Here is a 21,467-nt window from a genome sequence, read left to right on the forward strand (position 1 = left end):
TCTCTGATTTCTTCCCTCATGCTCCAACTTGCCTCCTGAATGGCACGGGACTCCTGCGGAAATGACAGCACAGACTGTGCATCTGGTGATTTTGCATTTGGAAACTGATTGAGATTTGCCACCCATTATTGTATGCAGAGGGATACATGCAGTTTTTCCCTTTTGTTACTTCCTGACTTCAAAGTCTTACGTTCCAATTCAATCCTCTTTTCTCAGATGCATGTTATGCACATGACACACTGCACCCGACTGAGAACAATTAAGCCCGCAGTTCTAAGTGAAATACTCACCTAGTCCTCCAGCAACTACTGCACCTCTGAGAACTCAGTTCCTTTCTTCTGAAGGACTCCAGAGAAGACCAGGTTTTAAGACTTCCCTGAATACACTGAACGTCAGGTGACTTGAGGCTACAGGCAGTGCCACTACAATTAGTCTCAGTTGTTCCCTAACTGGTGATTACAGGAAGAAACGTCATAAAGAGATGTGCAGCTGGATTTAGTAACAGGGAGGTTATTCTTTTTTTCCTGTTTCTTCTTCAAAAAAAGAAACCACAACTGTTAAACCCTTTTCTTTTAAACTAGGACAGCTTTTTTCCTAGAAGGGGGATGGTTTCCTCCTTTGCCTTTTTCTTCTTGTAACATCTCGCTCCCATCTCTCTCTCTTTTTCCCCTGCCCTCACGTGCTCCCTGCTCCCTGTCCCTCTTGTTCCCTTGTCCTGGCTTTCTCCTTACTTCAGTTTTGTAGTGGATCCCTGAATTTCGCCTCCTTTCTGCTGCTTGCGTGCAGAATATTCCCTGCAGGTGGTACAGTACTAATTGCCTCCCACGTTCTTTATGCAGCGTTACGTCCACCCCTCTGACACAAAAAACACATTCGCAACGATACAGAAAAGTTCATCTCTTAACTGCCGCTGCTACGCACTACCTACACACCGCTTTGTCCATTTTTGTTTTGTTGTTTGGTTTGTTTTTTTCTTTTTCTTAAGCCAGGCACAGTATGCAGACACGTTATTTAAATGGATTCTTTCCAGTGTAGGTGGGACCACCGAACCGAGATAGACTTAAAAGTGAGCGAATGCTTCTCACATTCATTCAACAACAGAATATGCGAGGGACAGACACCGACTGAACAGGCAAGCTTGCCCATGCCTCAGTCCTATGCTAGGTGGGAAACGGATTACAACGACTGACATCTGGTTTCCAACTCTCATGATATCACATTTACGTGATATTACGTCTGTGAGGGATGTGCTATCATGCTGACTGCTAATTACAGGGCATACTTTGACCAGAGGTATGCAGAGGTTGCAGCTTTTTACCAAATTAGAAAGCTCTGTAGACTTCCTGAGGAGCAGTTACATATAACACCACATAGCAGGACCCACAAAATCAAATGCCTCCTATGCACAGCATACGTCCCGCACTCAAGTGAGAAGTTACGTGTCCTGTTCATACCATCCTAGTTTTGAAGCATCCCTTTGTTGGTATTGTACTAAAACAAGTTCCGGTGAAGAAACTGCTAGCATGAACATCAGTGAAGGAGGAAAAGGTGTCTCAAAGAAAGATGTCTGATGGGATTTTGCACTCATCATAAAGTTCACTGTTTTAAAAAAGGTCATCCACAGAATGGCTTGGGTTGGAAGGGACCTTAAAGATCATCCAGTTCCAACCCCCCTGCCATGGGCAGGGACACCTTCCACTAGACCGGGTTGCTCCAAGCGCCACCCAGCCTGGCCTTGAGCACTGCCAGGGATGGGGCATCAGCACTAAATTTTACTGAAGAGCTTCTCTGGCAGCTTCCTATGCCACAGTATTCTTCATCACAGTTTCTCTTGCAAAAGAATGTTGTTACGCAGTCTGTCATTTAGATCTCAGTATTTTTTGGTCTTTGAGCACTTCTGGAAATTTGTATAACCCTGATGACCAAAAGTCTTCGTTTCTACCACCTAGTTGTGTACTGTTTTGATGAGCAATTTGGTTTAGCATATCAGAGCATATGGTTTGGAACTAGAAATGGATTCTAACTTTAGACTGAAAAGCACAACCTTGCTTACAGATACTCTTCAACACTAGTTGAGAACAGTATTTAAAAACGCTTACCTTAGCCACATAGGCTTCAACTCTGTTTCTTGATGGTAACGTATTCACGGTCGGGGTTAGGAAGCTTCCTGCTAGATTTAGACTTCTATTCAGTGCCGGACTGTTGCTAATATGTCCCAGTTCAGTTGAATACAGAACTGGACCACTGACAGCGCTGCTTGCAGTTAAAGGTTTGCTTCTATGGCACTCCTGAAGGAGCTTATTGTTGGCTTCTGCTAGTCTCTCATTAGCTCTGAAACATTCAGAAGCATACAAAGAATTATCTTTGGTAATAAGACTTCCGCAAAGTTACCCTCCAGGTCTTTGATTATTATCTGACTTCTGAAAGTGGAAGGGATTAAGAGAGTCCAAAAAAATCTCCATAACTGGATCTGGGTTTTTTTTGGAGAGCCTATTTCTAAGTAGTCACTCTACCTGCAAGAAGCAGCAAGAGTTAACCAATACTTTGGGCTTCTCAGCATTAAGGCCTCAAAGCAGTCTGTGCACACCGTGTGTTTACATAGCTCTTCCTGAAAGGTACATCACCTGCATAAGAACTCTGGGCTACCCTTCCTTTCCCAAAGAAAGCTGAAACCTATGACATGCGACTAAAATGGAAGCCAAAAGATTTTTGTTGTTCTTCTTCATAGCATCAAATGCCGTTCTCTGAAGGGCCTATCCTTATTCAAGCAGTAAAGGACATGACATTATCTTTTCTGCCATACTTAGAGTAAGAAGAGGAGATTAGAGACTGGCAAAAAGGCTGCCTGGTAAAACAAACTCAACTTCAAAAATATCCTATTAACGCCCATGATCGGTGCTGTTACTGCTGGAACACTGAAGAGAAATGAAGATAGTTCCAAAGAACAGGGGGGACCCTTAAGGTACTTTCATCACAAATATGCTATCTTATGCATAATGCTGACCAGATGTAGAAAAGGTATTTAATGAAGAAAACTGCTTGAGGAAAAAGTAGTATCTTATTATCACCCCAAAAGAGCAGGGACTTACCTTTCCAGTTTTTTTGCTAGGCATCTTCCATTTTTAACTTCCTCCAGGTACAGGTCTTTGTACTTTTCCGCTTCTGCCTGTGCGGATTCTTTTTGAAAAATACTGTCTCGTTGGGTATTTTTTATCCTGTCCAATTCACGTTCGAGGTCTCCAATTCTGTGTTCTAGCTGGTTTGTCAGCAAAGCATGACGACTGGCTCTGATTTGTTCTAATCTGTCCTGGGAGGCTGCCTGCATCTGAAGTAGATACACACTTTCAACCACCGCAAAGAAAAAGAGAACTCTCCTCGCCAGTCAATTGCGTGTGCCCAGTTTCAAGGGCCCAGCTCTATTCAGCGAGGCAACTGTGCCTCCTCACTGCCATCAGCGACCAGGGCACAACCCTGGAACTACCACACCAAATGATTCTTTTCATTCAGAAAGAACCCCCATCTTAGCACTATTACTCATCAAAGCTACTGATGAAGGAACACTATCTCTGTAGGACAGGGCATAGCATTCCTCAAAGAAATCATGGAGATGCCGCACCCCCAGCCCCCACCCTGCAGCTTTGGTGACTTCTTTTCTGAGCGTTGCCCCTTGTGCAATGACTACGGAAGATGTGTATGGCTGGCTGTGACAACTCTTAAGTTGCAATACCCATTCAAGGATAAACAATGACAACAAGACCTAAACAATGAGAACAAGACCAGTGGGCAGTGATACCCCTCCAAGAACTGCAAAATGAAAACCTACCTCGGGCAAGTTTTTGATTCAGGGCCTGCAGGCACACTGCACGCACATGAAAGCATCTTGCCCAACCATATTCCCTTCTCCCACTGCCCTTCAGGAAAAACAGAAGTACAGCGTAACACATGGAATCAGGCACCACCACCACCCCTAAAAATGACAACCAAAACAGAAGTCTATAACAGACACACATAAGAAATTAACTTACCTGCAAAAACAGATTGACTTCTTGCAGTTTTTGCCTTATTTCTTGTGCAGCTCGTTCTTCCACCTCTCTTTTGTATTGTTCTATTTGGCTGCGATCCACCGTGTTAGTCTCCATATGGTGTTTGAGATTAGCCACCTCTTCTTTCAGCTGGCTTTTGCTCTTTTCCAGTTTTTCATGGCTCCCACGCATGGTGGACAACTCCTCTCGCAAATCATGATTTTCTGCTTCTAGCTGCATGCCTTTTTTAGACTCTATCTCCAGCTGCTGGGAAAGTTCATCAACCTGTAGACAGGAAAGGGGAAAAAACAGGGAACTCAGAGGGATCTAAAATTAGTCAAATCTGTGAAAATTGGTAAAGGAGTTGGCCATCAACACTGTATTTATCATCTGCTGATTCAGTGTTAAAACAAAAGCGAAACCAGGCTCTTCTTTTAAAACAAGAACAGCTTTCACATCATTTCTGACAGCACTCCTCAGGTTCCCATCCTTCCTCAGTTCTGCAGTGGGTCACAGACCAAGAGGTACCAAACCAGCGGCATTACACCCGCAGGGCTAGGCTGAAAAGCACTAGGGCTATTCTTCTGCGAGATGTTCATACGATCATAGGAAATCAAACACACCCATACCCAGTTACATCACAGCCACATTCTGGTTTCATCAGAAAAAAGCCCCATGTATCATGCTTCAGAGGAACTGTCACATGCTGTCACACGGTCAAAGCTTCGTCACAGAACTGACAAGACAAGAAACGGATACCCTTTCCTTCCATTACGCTAATAGATCTGGAAATAGTGGTTCAGAACACCGCTTTTGCAGCAGTGGTGGCAGAAGACAGTCTCTTTAGGTCAAAGCTACGGTTTGTTTTCAAAAGATTTCCAGGAAATATCAGACTTCCCATAGGTCCCAATGGTCAACTACAGCTTCTATCCCCTTCTTTCCCCCTCCAGAAACATCCATCGTCTATACCTATTAACCATAAAACATGATATCCCATCATCTTTTGGTTTTAAAAAAGTGGGGGAAACCAGCAGAGTCAACACTTGAAAGTCTCTAAAATACGTAGAAACTTTACACTTATTTAAAATTGCTGAAACGTAATTCCATTCCCTGTCATTCAAAATAACTCTTCCAACAGGAACACAAATATGCTGCTAACCTGTGAACTAAAAATGAGCCACTCTCAAGGCAGTTGACTCATTCTACAATAGTATCTTCTAAAAAGGAGCATAACTTTGAAACACAGCTACTTTAGCAACAAATGAGCGGAGAAGCAGATAAAAGGTTCCATGCTACCAAACAGCCAGAGCAACCTCAAAAGCGTTTCTGGGTCTCCAAGACCAGGAAAGACGGACTGAGTCAGCTACTAGTAAGCAATAAGTTACTGCATTCATTTTTTCTGCATCACCTCACACTGCATCGTGCCCTGCGAAGCAAAGACACCATTCCGAAAAGCAAACCCCCACCTGCCTCCTGCTCAACTCGTGCCTGAGACAGGCTTCAGGGGGTGACCTTGGGCAAGGCCAACTGCACAGAGTTGTTCCGAGTGACGGTGGCGTTACTCCCCTCTCTTCCGAGAGGGAATGCATCCGTCGGAGCCCGACGATGCTGCCACGGCCTCAAGCTGCAGCCAGGCCTGTGCTGGGCCTTCACTGCTCTCAGCCCTGGCCCTCACCCATGGACGTGACGTCCCAGTAGGACTGCAGACCTGCCCATCCCTATGGACCGGCCTGGTGATCTGCACTCTTGGAGGACTCTGCTTACTGTCCCCAGAACTGTCCCCAGAACTCTTCTGCTCTTCTTGGTGAGGGCCTGTGGGGCTGATCCCTGGCCTGTGTGGTCACAGACCCTGCCAGCCTTGCTGTGGCTCTTGCTTTGCCCTTCCTCTGCAGGACAGCCTACCCCTGATGCGCCCTCGCAGATACTGCTGTGTACGTAACACTTCCATCTTTACCCCTAAGAGCTACATCAGTATTACAGTCGCCTACTACTGTGACCATAGAAGGAACATCAAAAACCAGCCAAATAATTTCAGAAATACAGCCAAGAAAACAAAAGTCAAAGTCAACAACATGAAAAGAAGTACGAAGAAAGAACAGAGGTTCCAAAAGAAAAACCACCACCACCAAAATAACCCAAACAAAGCAAAGCTCACCTTTGCTCTTAATCTGTCAGCTTCATTGACCATTTCAGAATACCCGTTCTTCACTTCTCCCTGCAAATTCAGCTGGGACAGTCCCCCTCTCGCCTCATACACCCTTAGTTCCTTCGTAGCTCTGCTCAGCAGCCTCTTCAACCTGCACAGCAAATTAGGCACAAAAACAATGAAGCAAAGAAACAAAACTGGACTTTTTCACATACTCTCATGTAAACAGCACAGACACAGCTTGCTTCATCTTTAACATGCTTGACACACCAGGAATTACCAGGAAAAACCAGTATTCCTGTGCCACATACGCTTGGAGAGTCCAGATTTCACCTGAAAAGAGGAATGAAAGACTCCCTTTTTGCCCGGAGAACTGCAGGGCAACCTGCATCTGCAGTTGTTTTGGCAGCTATTGAAAACTAGGGGCTGGTGTACAGAAGTACCTTGCAAGAACTAACACGAGGCTGGCATCTGCTCACAGTTAGGTACACCTATTTTTTACATTACAGTTCAATAAAACATGACTTCTACGCAGGGATACCTCTTCACCACGCTAAAAAGCCGTACCTCTTACAGTCTTTCTGCAGATCGAGGTTTCTTTTCATTTCTTGGTCCAGACGTAGTTCAACTGCGTGTTTCAACTCTACCAGCTTCTTCACCTCCTTTCTTTCACTCTCGCACTTTCAAAAGAGAAAAGAAAGATGTATCACACACACAGAGCACAGGAAAAATACCTACGTACCGTCTGTGCATCTGGCGCTCTCCACAGAGAAGCTGCCGGACGTCTCTATCCGGTAGCCACGTTCCACAGAATGCCACGGGACGGAATTCCTGAGGATATTCCATCCCTTCAGGTTTCACATCAAACAGACCAATACGTAACTACAGAAACAGATGCCCTCGCTGAAGCAAAGGCCATCCTCTTCTAGACAAAAAGGTGGAAAAGATGCTGGAGAACACTTTTGGCAGTGCCTCTGCTCACAGTAGGGATTACGTAGGAATGCACTTCATGGGCCAACACTGACCCATCTAAAGCTTTCATGGGATCTTCCACCAACCAGCAGGCAGGGGCTTGTGGAGGAATCTGATCTTTTGGAGTTCTTCAACATTTTATGAACTAAGTAAGAAGAATCACCTTTCTTGATCAAAGCTTAGACTTGGATACCTTTTTTCTGCTCTCTGCTTAGATCTGAGGACTAACATCCCGTTTGCCAAAACCTTCCGCAATTCCGAGAGAAACATAACAAACCAGAACAAATCAGTATTCTTTGGTCCCATGCACATAACATACCAGGTACACTGTAGAAACAAAATAATTTCAAGAATGGACAAACTTTGAATTGTTCTTTCTAAGCATATCCTTTACCTCTCTTTCTACTTTGTCAGTCTCGTATTCGAAGACTTGTTCCCTTAAATCAGTACACTTGGCATTTAAATCCTTGTTTTGCTCTTCTATGAGATAAATTTGCTTTTCCCTATCAGCTCTGAGTTTGTTCAGAGTATCATTAAACCGGTCCTGCACATCATTCACTACTTCTTCTTTCATGATCCTCTTGCTCTGTGTATCTTCCAGCTGCTGACGCAGTAAAGGGTTTTCACTCTGGAGCTGGGCCAATCGCTCCTGCAAGGACTCCTGTTTTATTACAAGTTCGCTTACTGGATCTTTCTCAAGTTGTTGAGCACGATCACATTCCTTTGCCTGACGCTGGGCTTGACTTAATTCTTTTTGTGTCATTTCTACAAGCAAAGTTTTTTCTCTGAGGGTTTGCTCCAACTGGTGAAGCTCATTTTCTAGCCTATTAGCTTTGCTTTCAGCTTTACACAGCTGCTGAGACAAGCTCTTGTTGGCTTCTTGTGTGTCGGAGAGGTCATGATGGAGCTTGTCTTGCAAGCGATGCCATTCATCACGTTCTCTGTGAAATCTTTGTTCAGCATCCTTTTCTGATGACCGATGACGTTCAAGTTCTTGAACAGCAGCATTCAGGCGGGAATGAAATGATTTGATTTCTGTCTCTAGTCTGTCTTTGCTTTCGTTTGTCTGCTCAAGTCTGGAAGTCAGCACTGCAGATTCTGTCTTTAGTAAGTCCAGCTGTGCATTGTACTGAAGAACCGTTTGTGTTAATGCTTCCTTGTTCAGTTTAAGTTCCTTTTTGAGAGCTTCATTTTTTTCTTTCAAGGTCTTATTTTCCTCTAAAGATTTTCCTTCTTCCTCCTGGTGCCTAAGTCTTACTTGATTGATTTCTAGCCTTAGCACAGCAATCTCATCTTGTAGTAACTGATTCTTGTACAACAGATCCTTTTCTCTCTCAGTGTTGGATTCCTGAATGACAGGGAACATGAATAAAGAGCCAATTGGGAAATGAATCTACAAAAAAAACTTCAGCAATAAACTGCATTTTAACATTTCTAATACTGAAGCATGACTTCAAGGATGAAGTTTCAGGCAATAAGCTACTCTGTGAACCCACGCACATGTACAATGTACGTACACAACGGAAGTGCAACATATCCTTAAAACCTAAATGAACATCCCAAATACACAATACCCCCTTAAACCTACAACCAAATAATAAAATTATTTAAAACATCTCAAGTGTAAAGCTTTTAAAATGACAGTGCTTTCTTGTATGTGCATGCCTTTATAATATTGCCTTTAAGGTTGAATTAGTTGTGCTACAGATCTGGTAAAAACAAGGCTAGAAAGGGTATTTTCCTTCTCAAATGTCTTCTGAACACTTATCCTTTTGTGTTACTGGAAGTTAGCTATGAAACTCAATCACCCCCAGAATGCAATAGTCCTGTATATTCCCTCTTTATTATATGTTTAACTTTTTTCGACTTAAACACACTCATCCTACATTTATTGGGCAGCACAGCCAAGAACAAACAAGGCTTCAAAGCACTGCACATTCTCAGGAAATTCAGTAAACTCTTTTCAAGATCTTTTTGAATACAGTGTTTATGGTTGCTTTTTCTCCTCCAGTTACTCTAACTCCTACAGAGAGTTGAATTCATTGTTGATATTCGATCATAAAATTTCAGTATGTGGAGGTGGAAAAGAAAGGCATACTTGAAGTAAGTAAGTTCAATAAAGGAATAACTAAAAAAAAAAAAAAAAAAAAAAGAAGTAATGGAAACACAAACACTGTCAAACAACTTTCTTCCTGGTCAACCTTGACATAGGTAGCTAGGTGTCTCATTGCTAGAAACCCTAAAAAGTGATAATAAAATGTCTGTGAAATGACAAATAACAGATAGGTTAAGAAACGGGGTAAATAGTGTGTTCTATTAGTTTCCGACTTGCACAAGTAATTCAGGTACATACAGGAGTGATGCTGCTTTCCAGAACTTTTAAAGACGTAAGAGAAAACAGGAAAGGTATTTACACAGTTAAGTTACACCGGTAAACAGTAAATAAACCATCAAGAAACACGGGAAGTTATATAAGATTTGTTATGACTTTAAAACAAATATGGTGAAATCTGAATTATTCGAAAAAAAATATCTGCTTACCTCTGAATTTTTTCCTATAGATCTTCTTGTCTCTTCTTCTAGTTCCATTTGTCTCCCAAGGTGGTTGTTCAAAATTCCTTCTTGAAGGGCTCTGGCCCTCTTTTCCTGAGAGCGCTGTGTCTGTGTTTCATCACGTTCCTCTTCAACCTACAGTAATACAACTGCTTGCATCTCGAGAAAAATCAGAGCTAGCAATACATCTTCCCACTCTCCCCAGAATACCTGAAAAGATTTTTGATTCCCCACAGCTATGATAATCCACCTATAAAGAATAAATTTTAATTTTCTTCTGAAAATTTAAGAAGAAGAAATACAGGATGTTTTGTAGTAATTTCGAAAAAAGTCAGGCTTTGCCTGAAATACAAATGAAACCTAAATTCTGAAAAAGAAAAAAAGGATTAATAAACTGCAAAGCCAAAAAAGCCCAACAAAACAAAACAACAACAGACCAATTGTGAACCAACTGTTCTCTACTGCCCTCAAAATTTGGCAATAGTTATCCAATGCCTCTTCCATGAACAAAGCACCTCCTTCTCTAGGCATACTGGAATACAAGTGAAAAGAAGCAGAAAAGAAAGTGTTTAATTCATTATTTAATATACCTGTTTCAAGAGCTTTCTCAGTGTTCTTATCTCCATTTCTAAATTCCTTGAGTGTAACTCAAGTTTCTGTTTCTCCTCCCTTTCTTTACAATATTGATCTTCTTTCATTTGCAGTTTTTCTCTCATTTTCTCACAGAGCACTTCTACTCTGAGTCTCTTTGCTTCTTCTTGTTTCAAAGAACACCTGGGATGTAACAGAGTATTTGAGAAACAAAAGCACTGATACAAAAGTAGATGTTCCACATGATGAACTTGCAGAGACAACTCAAACCATAAAAAAACTTAAATGTTTCCAGATTCCATATTTTTACTGTACTTCTCAACTTTTTAAAGAATTCTAACTTCATTCCATTGTCCACGGTATCAGTTGTACAAAATACGGAAATAAACCATTGATTGATTTACCAGTTTTTTGTAAGGTTACACAGGGAAATGCACACTAGTGTGTACACTTCTGTCATAAAAAAATAAATCCTCTTCATATTAAAGCCATTATGTTGAAAAAGGAGTTTGTAGTCTCATCGGATCAAAGCATCATAAACTTTTACTATGGTTAATATACATTTTCTTAGTATACTGAGCCTACATATTACGGATTCAGTGACCAGAAGTAATACTGGTGAATCAGCACGCCACTTATCTATGGCAACAATTTTTCAGCAAGCCTTCTGTAAGGCTGCCCACAGACAGAACAAGCAGTTTCTGTTTACTCGAGAAGGATGTCAGTGTTCAAAACCAGATTCAGAAATGCATGGGGTTTAAGCTGAATACGATTAAAACCAGGTTTAAAACCTCAGTGGATCTACCTCTGGGAGAAACTACAGCAATTTCATTTTGAAGCTGACTTACAAGGAAAGCCTTATGGAAGGTCAGCTTCTTTACCAACTGAAACAATCAGCAATGAGCACTGACATGGTAAAAAACGGTCCATGGTGTGCCCATGGTACCCAAACAAGAAAGCTGCTTTGTGTTTGATCATTATTTTGACTATTTTTTCCCATATATTCACAACAGTGAACAAGAAAAAAAAAATCAAGTGTCAACGTAAGGGAAGAACTGCCAATTGAAAGCCTGCTTTAGAAATTCTGCAAGACAAGAATCAACCACCACTAAAATTACTTGAAAGACTGACAGAAACATTTGTATTTGAATGGCGTATATTGCAAGGAGAAAGCTTTACATGTAGTTTCTAGTGTAGTTTCGCAAAAAGTGTAACTTTTGAAAGTATAAATTTAACGCTGCTTGGAGAATTCACTTAGAATGAAAATACTACTTCTTTATACTTGACAGATGTTTGAGGATTTTGAACACCTGCTGAAGTCAAACCCAGGCCAAGCTGGGACCGGCCTCGTCTTCCTCGTACCCCCCTCCCCCGCGCTGGGAGGCCCAACTCCCCCAGGCCCAGCTCCCGCAGCCTCCCCTCACAGGGCTGGTGCTCCTGCCCCCGGGCCAGCCCGGCATCTCCCTGCCGACCTCACACGGACTGGGCAAGATCTCCTGGGCTGGGCGGCCAAACACCGGGCCCCGGGCTCGAGACACAGCTCAGCAAGCCCTGCGGAGGGGTGGGCACTCACTGCCCCCAGTGCCCTGGCACTGCTGCCCTCCATACAGCCCAGGCCGCTGCGGGCCACCCCAGCTGCCAGCTCACGGTGGCTCCTGCTGAGCTCGCTCTCTGCCTGGGCCACTCCCCAGCCACGCCGTCCCACCGGGGATCACCACAAGGAGATCTCCCCTCCCAGGCCAGGGCTCTGCAGTTGTCCTTGCTGAACTGCCTACGGTGCCTGCTGGCCACCCCTGTCTGACGTGATGTCAACAGCGATGAGAAACCTCACGCCTCCGGGTCTAGCTCAGGAGTGTGGGGAAAGGGGCAATCCCAAACTTGACCTTTCCAACAAACAAACAGGTAAGCAAACAAATGCTCTAAGCTCTGGTTTGACTTGCACTGGGTGGAGTTACCAGAAATCCTAGTATTATAGGCCCACTGAAGCCGCAAGGACAAAATGAAAAAAAAAACCCACCACCCAACCATCTCTCAAATCTCTCTTATAAATCTGATTTCCCCATACACACTCTCTTGCTCTCTTCTCTTGCTAGCAAACAAAGTTAGAACAACATCCAGAACATTGTACATGGAGCTGATATCCGGACGTTTTTCTCCTCTCACATTATGTACCTCATAGCATAACTGGCCCACGGGATTCAAAAAACCCAAACCCAAAAGACTGGAAACTTCTCATCCTGTTGCCTGCACCATCAGTGTCTTTCGGAACAAAACCACTGACAAGATAATACATTATCAGACCACAATTTACATACTTAAGGCTTTGGATATCCCTTTTCCATTCTGCTTCTTGGTGAGCCAATACAGATTTCAAATCTTGAGTCTTCTCCGCTCTGAACCGTGACTCCCTCTTTTCATCTCCCAATTCCCTTACTTCGAGTGAGAGAGCTGTATACCGATTTGTCCCACGTTCTATTCTCTGTTCATATACAAGAAGTATGTTTCGCAGTTTCAACAAAGTAGCAGAACCTGTTTTGAGACAGAAAAGACACAAAGCTGCACAAATACTGCCCAATGCTGTTCAATGCTTTGCTGCATTAGGTGCAGGTGGCAGGTCTCGGTAGCGGGAAGGTCCCTGTGAGAAGGAGCCAGGGGTCGTCCCGTGCTGGACATGGACGGTTTCGATGGACCCACCGCAGGGCACAGCTGAGCCTCTCAGCCGTGCTGGCAGCTCCTCAGGAAAAACAAATGTAGGAAAGGGCGAAACCACCACACGGGCAGAGAAGGGGAAAAGCATGTGAAAACCAGCCCCGCAAACGAACACCCAGGTCAGCGAAGGAGGAGGGAGAGGTGCTGCTCCAGGTGCCAGAGCAGAGATTCCCCTGCAGCCCCTGAGAGAACCATGCTGGAGCAGATACCCACAGCGCAGTGCTGCGCAGGACCCCGTGCCAGAGCAGGCGGATCCTTCCCGAAGGACCTGCGACCCATGGAGGGCCCAGGCTGGAGGAGATTTTCCCCAAAGGACTGCAGCCTGGGGGAGGACTCACACTGGAGCAGGGAAAAGGGACGAGGAAGGAGCAGCAGAGAGAAACTGCTACGTCCCGACTGCAGACCGCAGCCTCCCCGTGCTGCCTGGGGAGGTGGCAGGGAAGGAGCGCAGCAGAGCTTGAGCAGGGGGGGTGCCGACGTGTCCTTCTCAGGTTTGGGGTCTTTGTTTCTCACTATCCAAATGTATTTTAATCGGTGGAGTCTGTTTTGCCAGTGACAGTCACTGGGAAGTGACAGCCCTGCCTTCACACTGACCCACAAGCTTTTTCACCCCGTTTTGTCAAGGAGGGGCAGTGGCAGCACTGGGCGGGGAGTTTGGCCTTCGGCCAAGGTTAACACTTGCCTGATGAAATTTTAGCATAGTTTAAGAGCCCTAGTAAGTGATGCTTATGTTTATATAATGCCGTGTGCATATATGCAAGCATCTTATGACAGTTGAAATTTGTTATATATATGTACTTATTATTTTTAAGCAAAGCCATTATTTTGCTGTACTCCTTGTCATTAGCTGTTGAGGGGTGTGCTGGCTGTGGCTGGGATAGTGTTAATTTTCTTCACAGTCGCTGGTACGGGGCCAAGTTTTACAGCTGTGCCGCAAACAGGGTTGGTAGCACGGGGATGTGTTCCTTATGGCCCAGCAGCGCTCACACAGAGCCAAGGCCTTTTCTGCTCCTCACCCCACCCCACCAGCCAGCAGGCTGGGGGTACGCAAGGAGCCGGGCCGGGACACAGCTGGGACAGCTGACCCCAGCTGACCCAAGGGATGTGCCATGCCACGCGGCATCATGCTCAGCATATAAAGCTGGGGGAGGACGAAGGAAGGGAGGGACATCCAGAGTGATGGCACTTTGTCTTCCCAAGTATTTGTTATGCGTGACGGAGCCCTGCTGTCCTGGAGATGGCTGAACACCCGCCTGCCCATGGGACGTGCTGGATGAATTCCTTGCTTTGCTTTGCTTGCGTGCGTGGTTTTTGCTATTGAACTGTTTTCATGCCGACCCATGAGTTTTCTCACTTTTCCCTTTCCGATGCTCTCCCCCACCCCACTGGGGTGGAACAAGTGAGTGGCTGTGTGGTGCTTAGGTGTTTAGGTGTGGCTGGGCTTAAACCACATCAGGGGGATATAAAGAAGAAAAAGCTCTTGCTGACTTTTGATGACCGCATTAGAAGGAGCTGAACTGTACTTTGCAAGAAACTGCTTCTCCAGCTCTGACTAGACAGAGAACCAATGATAATGTAAGGCACTTGGCTGATAATACAGGCAACATCTCAGGTCAGGTGACAGTTTCACAGCTTTTGAGGGGGATCTCTAATCATAAAGAGATACTATATCAAAAAAACAATACTTAGGAGTGCATACAAAGAAACCATGTTTTAAGGGGAACTTGTAACAGCTGAAGACGGTGACTTGAAAACATACCGGTATGATCCACACGAAGCTGTTCTAACAGCAGCATAGCCTCCTTGTAGGTTGAAGTTCGTAATTCCACATCCTCTGAAGTTGGGTCAGATGAGCGAGTTAAACCAGGGTCATCAGTTACTTCCACTGGGATGCTGACCTACAAAAAATACAGTACTTTCTGTAATTCCACTTTCTAGTATTACAGACCATTACAAATGCATGAATGATTCATTCTCTCCTTCACAGCCCACAGATTTGTCTCAAATACAATAAAGCTGCATACCAGCAGCAATTTGTACATCTGGTTGATCACTACATAAACACTGCTCCCATCTAAGTGATTAAAAGTTGATAGAAACTGTTTATCAAGAACTTCGTTTTACAGTACCTTGTTCTTTTCACTCCCAGTTGTTGCTGCAGGTCTAGAAAACAGAAATATATTTCAGTACTGGAATGCTTACATTGCAGTATGAATAATACCTGAAGTTCGTTTGAAAACCTCATTTCAGAAGTGAATTAAACTAAAATCTGGTATAGTAACTTCGCTAGATATAGTTCAAGACTGAAACAATTATTGTGTGCTATTAATGTCTACTGGAAGGCTAATTTTTCCGCAAGATATTAAGCAAATAGTTGAAATAACTGTTCCCTAAACTTCACGCAAAGTGACAGAAATCTTACAGCTACAGACATGTAGCTATACGCTTACGTGCATTCCCTGTTTAATACCAGGGGTTTAGCTCTCTTCAGTACCGAGAATCCTTCTCCTACAGGTCAAAGAACTGTAATTTTGGATTCTCTGGTGTCCTGGGTCTGGCTGGGATGCAGTTTATTTTCTTCACAGCAGCCCACACAGGGCTGTGTGTTAGATTTCTGACCAAAACAGTGTTGATAACACACCAGATTTTTAGCTAGGGCTGAACAGTGTCAACAACTTCTTTTTCTCACTTTGCCACAACCCGCACAAGTAAGTTCAGGGTGGGCAAGAAGTCAGGAGGGTACACAGCTGCAAGAGAAAAGGTGGAGCGGGGAGCAGGGCAAAAAATCCTGAGATACCTGCAGTGAAAGAGTGATGTCGCTTTTCTGTAAGTCTCTCCTCGCCCTTTTTAAACACATAAAATACTTCTATGCCTGTGCACACACTCATGTAATTAATCAGAATTTGTGCACAGTGACCTTATCATTAACTTGGCCAGCATGCTCAAAGCACTCTAAACAACAGCAAAGTGTTTGTCAACACAAAGTGCACCAGGTAGTGTGGTCACAAGAAAGAACAAGAATCTTCATATGCATCAGGTTTACAAAAAGCCTCAACACACAACAAAACCCCAAACTTGCCTCTAGCTCTTAGGCCAATTTACATCATTAAGTAAGTTTTGTTTTCAACGTTCCTTTTATGCATACCTTCCTTCATCCTCAGATGTTTCACTGGAAGTGCTATCATCCTGTACTTGACCATGATTGCCACTGGAAGAGCTCATCTGCTGATGAGCCTTCTGCTTTGAAGGCTGCCTTCTACTTTTCTTTGCAACTTTGGCATTCAGGGCAATTTTACTGCATTAAACAGAAAGGGGAAAAAAAAGTAAATCACCAAGTGAGTAGGCTTACAAAAAATATTTCTGTGAAACAGACATAAGATGATGTCCAGAAACGACTGAGACAAAAAATATCTACTATAAAAACACAGACTTGACTGCAAAGATCGTGGAAGATACCCAAGTACTTAAAAAACCTGCCCCTAGGAGTGAGGGGGACACGTGGAATCTGAGCTAGAGCCAGGTTAAGCTGGAATACCTATAATATCCATGTTACAGAAAGCATCTAGAGCAGAGATTCCTTTGAAGGACAGACAGGAAAAAACTCCTGCTTTAGGTTTACATAAAAATACGTGTGCCTTCTTTAGACTTTTGAGATTCGTTTGGTAATGTCATCTTTTCCCCTCTCCCGACAAAGGGCATATTAACTTAATGAAAAGGAAAACACCAACTGCACGGAGATCACTAAAATCACCTAGAAAAGGGAGTAGTAGCAAACCCCAGGTTCCTACTTTTCTTTTCTAGGTGGCCATTTCCTACAAAAATAACTGCTTTTTCCAGTCTTCAGTTCTGGTTTTGAAGATGCATTTTGCCTCAGTATTGACAAGGAAATCACAGGAATTTGGGTGGGGGGTTTATTTTTTATTTCCTTTTCTTTTTTTAGAGCAGGCAATAGATTTGAATATCGTGAGCGTTGTGTTTTCTAAAAAGACATTTTCTTCACTTTTGGAGAAGCAGTGGACTACTCACTATGGCTTTCACCACTGAGGAAACTACTTCACCTACCACAGTATTAGAAAACCTAAGACACTTACATAGTACTACAAATAAGAACTAGAGATCATTTCCTTAGCTTACCATTTCATTGGCATTTCAATCAATTTTGAGCTCTCCCCAGATGAAAAATTCTTTTTGTCTTTTTCTTCTATAGTGTTTTCATTCTCCATTTTCAAACAGTCATTCTTCCTTACAGTAATCTTTTGTTTCATTTGCCGATTAGTGATGTTGTCTGATGGTATATTTAATTTACCAAGACATTCCTGTTTCGCCACCGCCTGCACTTTTGAAATTCTTCGTTTGCTTTTTTCCTTCTCAACCTATAAAAAGAAAGTTAAGCTTCATGTATTTCTTAGTAGTTCTAAAAGACAGAAACACCACATCCAAGATTGATTAATTCAGGGTTTACCCCTGAAATAATATAACATTAGAGAAGCCTTTTCACAAAATTACACTACAAAGCGTATCATGTCATTGAAAGTGCTTTGAATTCACTCATGATTAAAGATAACAAGAAGACAGCCCTTAGAAAGAAAACAATAGTGTCTCTTAAAACATGAGAACAACAATGAAGTGAAAGCATTACTGATGGACAAAGAGTTAGGAGGACTGCACAATGTCAGTTGTAACACCACCAGAAAAGAATATCAAGTGGAACTGCGCTGGGCTCCTGCTCCCTGAACAAGGGGAGAAAAGAAAAAAAAAAGATCCCAAACCCACAAACACAAATGGTTTCACAGGAAAGAGGAATTTTAGTGAAAGGCAATGAAGACACACCACGCAGATATCACAGCACATGAATTATTAGTCAAGACCCTGTTCAGAAGCTATTTTCATTCTTTGATTCAGAATCAGAACCGATGGAGTTCTATGGATTTCTTCTTAAGGCAATGTAGTGATAACTACTTGCACTGGAACCCAGTGCCACCTGCTGTTAAAGTGGAGCAATAATGCATTCCGTTTTCCAAAAATGAGGAAAAAGACAACTCTCCACTGCTCTCTTTGTTCACAAGTAACATTTCCATTAGAACAAACCCCAATTTGTAGGAAGCATCCTCCTTTAATGATGAACAGCTAAAGTGAACAGGACCGTTGATCCAGAGCGAGATTAAAGAATAAAGAGTAGCAGGTGAACTACCTCTTCTGGCAGCTGTACCTTCTCTTTCTCCAAAGCCAGGAATACTATTTGCAGCATTCCTACCTTACCCTTAAATCTTCCCGTATCTTGGTTTAGTTCTTCATCAAGATTCCTTTTCAGCATGACGTATGATTGCTGAGCATTTGCAAAAAGACTTTCCATTTCTGCTTCTCCTATTTTGTCGATAAAGCAGTCCCTGGGAAAGTCATCACTAAATCCAGAGTCTTTTCCAAGTTCCCTCTCTGTTACAAAAAGTGCATTTTCACCACGTGGAGAAACTGTCTTATTGTAGGAATAATATCAGAAATGTCATCCAAAAGACTGGGTTTTAAGCTGTATCTCGGGGAGTATTCAGGACCTCCCACTACGTTTCTACTACTTCCATTTGCTAGAGGCACCTTTGTATCATCCATATTATTTGTGCAATCTTCTTCATCTGTACTCCAGGTATCTTCCATGTTTGCATTTCAGTTATCTTGATCAGGAAGGACACCAAGACTCGGATTACAGTTTCCATTTTGGGTACTTTTCCACCTAGCGTAAGTTTAATGTCTCCAAATTCACCTTTACTTTCTAAGCTGTTACTCGATTCTGTTGCATGAGATGAAACAGCATGAGAACTCTTCAGCTCAGCACTGAAGCCATCTTCTGACATTTCTTCCACAAGGGAAGGAGTTTTCCCACTTTCATTAATTTCACCAAGCAGCTGCTTTAGTTCTGCTGTAACGTTTTTAAAACTTGTTTTCAATTCCCTCTTCTCATTTTCAACCCACATTCTTGCATCTCTTTCTTTCCAAGGTTTTGGACTTAGAACTGCTTGTCAGCACCGTGCAATTCCTCATTTTCTGCTGTGAAATTTCTGATGTGAAAATTTCTGCCTTATCAGTGTGATTTTCATGTGCTGTTTTTTCTATCAAGTTGATAGTTTCTCAAATATATTTATCCTTAAGTAAACAGGTACAGACAGAAAGATTATCAAGAAAAATTACTACAGTTAATCTATGCAATTTCTGTTGCAAACTCATCCTATAATAGAAATAAGGCATTTTGAAAGCCATTTTCACTACAAAAATCAAGGGACACTAAATGAAAGGTTCACTGCACACCATCTTCTTAACAAGAGAAGGACTCAGAGACAGCGGTTTCTTGGGTTAGGTTTGCCTAGGCATTAGGGTTGCTTTTACCTTTTCGCCTGCTTGCTTGCTGTAACTGCCGGCATTTGTCACAGAGCATGTTTATTTTTCATGTTTTATTGCTTTAATACCGTTTTTCATTAAAACTGCCAACATTTTTCTCACCCACCCTCCTCCCTCCATCGCGCTCTACCGTCTGGCATTGTACAGTCCCCGGCCACCTAAGCTAACCCAACGGGAATGAACATGACAAGCTTCTTACCGTTCACCACACAGAGAACTGGCTAAGGGAGGATTATTTCTTCACCCAAGCTTCAGAAATAATAAATTCCACTCCAAGGTGCAAAGGAAAGGATTTATTAGGGAAACCTGCCTGCTCCTGCCCTCATCCCAGGAATCAGGAACCCAAGCTCGCAGGAAAACCGCACCATGCCTTAACCCTACCCAGCGCCCTCAAGTCCCTGTCCCCACGCTCTGTTTCTCAACAGCTCCGACTGCTTCTGCCCCGTGTCACAGTCCTGCCCACACGCCCCTTCCCCTCGTGGTGCCTCCTGAAGAGGGCCTGCAGCCTTGGTGTCCCAGCGGGCTGAGACCGTCACGCTCCTCGCGCTCCTCTCGTCAGCCAGGCCCTGTTCTCCCGCGGCAAAGACCCCTCCGCTCACAAGAGGGAAGGAGCACCTCAGCCAGACACCACCTGTCTCACCCTCCCCCTTCCCAAGCTCACTGGCCAACTACTACCACCTTGCAACAGGCTTAAGTCCTGCGCTTTGCCTGCTAGAATTAGGCACGTCCCTCTCTCGTGACGCCCGGCTGTGGGGTGGAAATCATTTGCTACGCTGTCCCTTCGGGTGTTCCAGAGGACGCCAGACCCCGCTGTGCAGCCCTGCCCCGCACGCCCGCCACAAGCAGGACGCCTGCCTTATTCCCCTCTAGGATACCCTCCGAGAAAACCCTTTTCAAACACTTCACGTGGCCAAACAAGAGCGTATTTTGCGGAGGCTGGGGAAGCCTCAGAAAGGTCACCACATTTCAAGGTGTTCTCTTTGATCTTTGTCTTACAAAAGAGGAATACCGGCGTGTTTCATCAAACAGATCAGCATATTATAGACAAATCTCCCTCTTCACTTGAACGTGCATTTCGCACAGGCAAAAAAAACCCCACATGCAGCTTCCTACCATACAATTTGATATGCGTCATCACCCCCATCATGTAACATGGGCACCACAATTTTGCTTAGAAGATAGACTTCAGTATTTTGTGGATGCAGGAGAGCTGTGACACCTCTCCTGTCTGCACAACACAGACTGAATAAGCTTTTCTGCTCAACTGTATCTGCCTGAAAGCGGGATAAAAGCAGACCTGCGAGCACCCAGGGTTTTGTACTGCCCTTCTAAGGATGCAAGTCACATTCTCTGTTCAGAGTACGTAGGTGTCTTCGTCTTTTGGATTCTGTTTCAGAGTGCAGTCACTTTAAAATTAGGCGCCATGCTGCTAGAATGAAAAGCAACCCTTAACTCCTCTTCAGCCTTGCCCGTCATGGTCAACAGGAAAGATTTCAGCAGCAGCTATTTGAGTCTGATGTCTCCCTTTTTAGGTAAGATTTTAACAACATTGGAGCCCCTAAGAATCCTTTCCCATAGGGTTTAATCAGTCTTGACATTTCTGTATGATGGGTACAGAACAAGGAAGAAGCAGGAAAGGTGAAAGGCTACAGTGTTCTTCTACCTTCAAAATTCCAGTTCTCATCCTGTCAGTAACTCTAGTCAGTAATTATTTTTCCAACCACTGGAAAAATAACTCAAAAAACATCAACTAAAAAGCTAAGGACTTCTCCCATTAGCTGTTGCAAGTAAAATTTCTTCTTTTCTTGGAGCAGTAATTCATGAGTCTATTTTCTGTGTTACTGGCTTCTGTCAACACTGCGAAAGAGGATGACTCCTCATTGTCAAGAGTTCTTCACTTTTAGCACAGGGAGAAATTCTTAGTTAAAACACTGGCAGAACCCTACTCCAAGGCTTCTGAAGAGCCAGTCATTCAAAAAAAAGTATATAAAAAATTCACAGGGTAAACCAGATTCCAGTATTTTTGCCTGTCATTCCCCCACCTTTTACTCTGTCTGCTCTCTAGCTAGCATTGAAAGATGACTTCT

General features: G+C 43.5%; 2 protein-coding genes across 2 annotated transcripts in view; both read right to left on the reverse strand.

Annotated features, from left to right (window-relative positions):
- Positions 1-21,467, reverse strand: part of LOC308058047 (uncharacterized protein) — a 52,630-nt gene that overhangs the window by 25,570 nt on the left and 5,593 nt on the right. The gene's annotated exons all lie outside the window — the stretch shown is intronic.
- Positions 1,287-17,962, reverse strand: LOC308058034 (ankyrin repeat domain-containing protein 26-like). Its single transcript, XM_080412045.1, has 13 exons — positions 17,128-17,962; positions 16,139-16,288; positions 15,123-15,156; positions 14,753-14,891; positions 12,600-12,813; positions 10,284-10,467; positions 9,682-9,828; positions 7,535-8,488; positions 6,736-6,848; positions 6,178-6,319; positions 4,026-4,307; positions 3,090-3,325; positions 1,287-2,331 (listed from the first exon to the last, which is right to left on the reverse strand). Exons 1-13 carry the CDS (start codon positions 17,256-17,258, stop codon positions 2,007-2,009), a joined length of 3,051 nt encoding a protein of 1,016 aa, XP_080268171.1. The 5' UTR covers positions 17,259-17,962; the 3' UTR covers positions 1,287-2,006.

Source organism: Falco punctatus (assembly GCF_963210335.1).
Source record: "Falco punctatus genome assembly, contig: scaffold_23, whole genome shotgun sequence".
Taxonomy (NCBI): domain Eukaryota; kingdom Metazoa; phylum Chordata; class Aves; order Falconiformes; family Falconidae; genus Falco; species Falco punctatus.

What these genes read in the sequence shown, in the direction of transcription:
- LOC308058034 (XM_080412045.1), bottom strand. Translation starts at nt 17,258, where the DNA reads ATGAAACAAAAGATTACTGTAAGGAAGAATGACTGTTTGAAAATGGAG. An exon ending in GCTTCGTGTGGATCATACCG is followed by an intron (nt 12,814 to 14,752) that starts GTATGTTTTCAA and finishes GTCTCAAAACAG; the next exon opens with GTTCTGCTACTTTGTTGAAA. An exon ending in TGAGAAAGCTCTTGAAACAG is followed by an intron (nt 9,829 to 10,283) that starts GTATATTAAATA and finishes GTATTACTGTAG; the next exon opens with GTTGAAGAGGAACGTGATGA.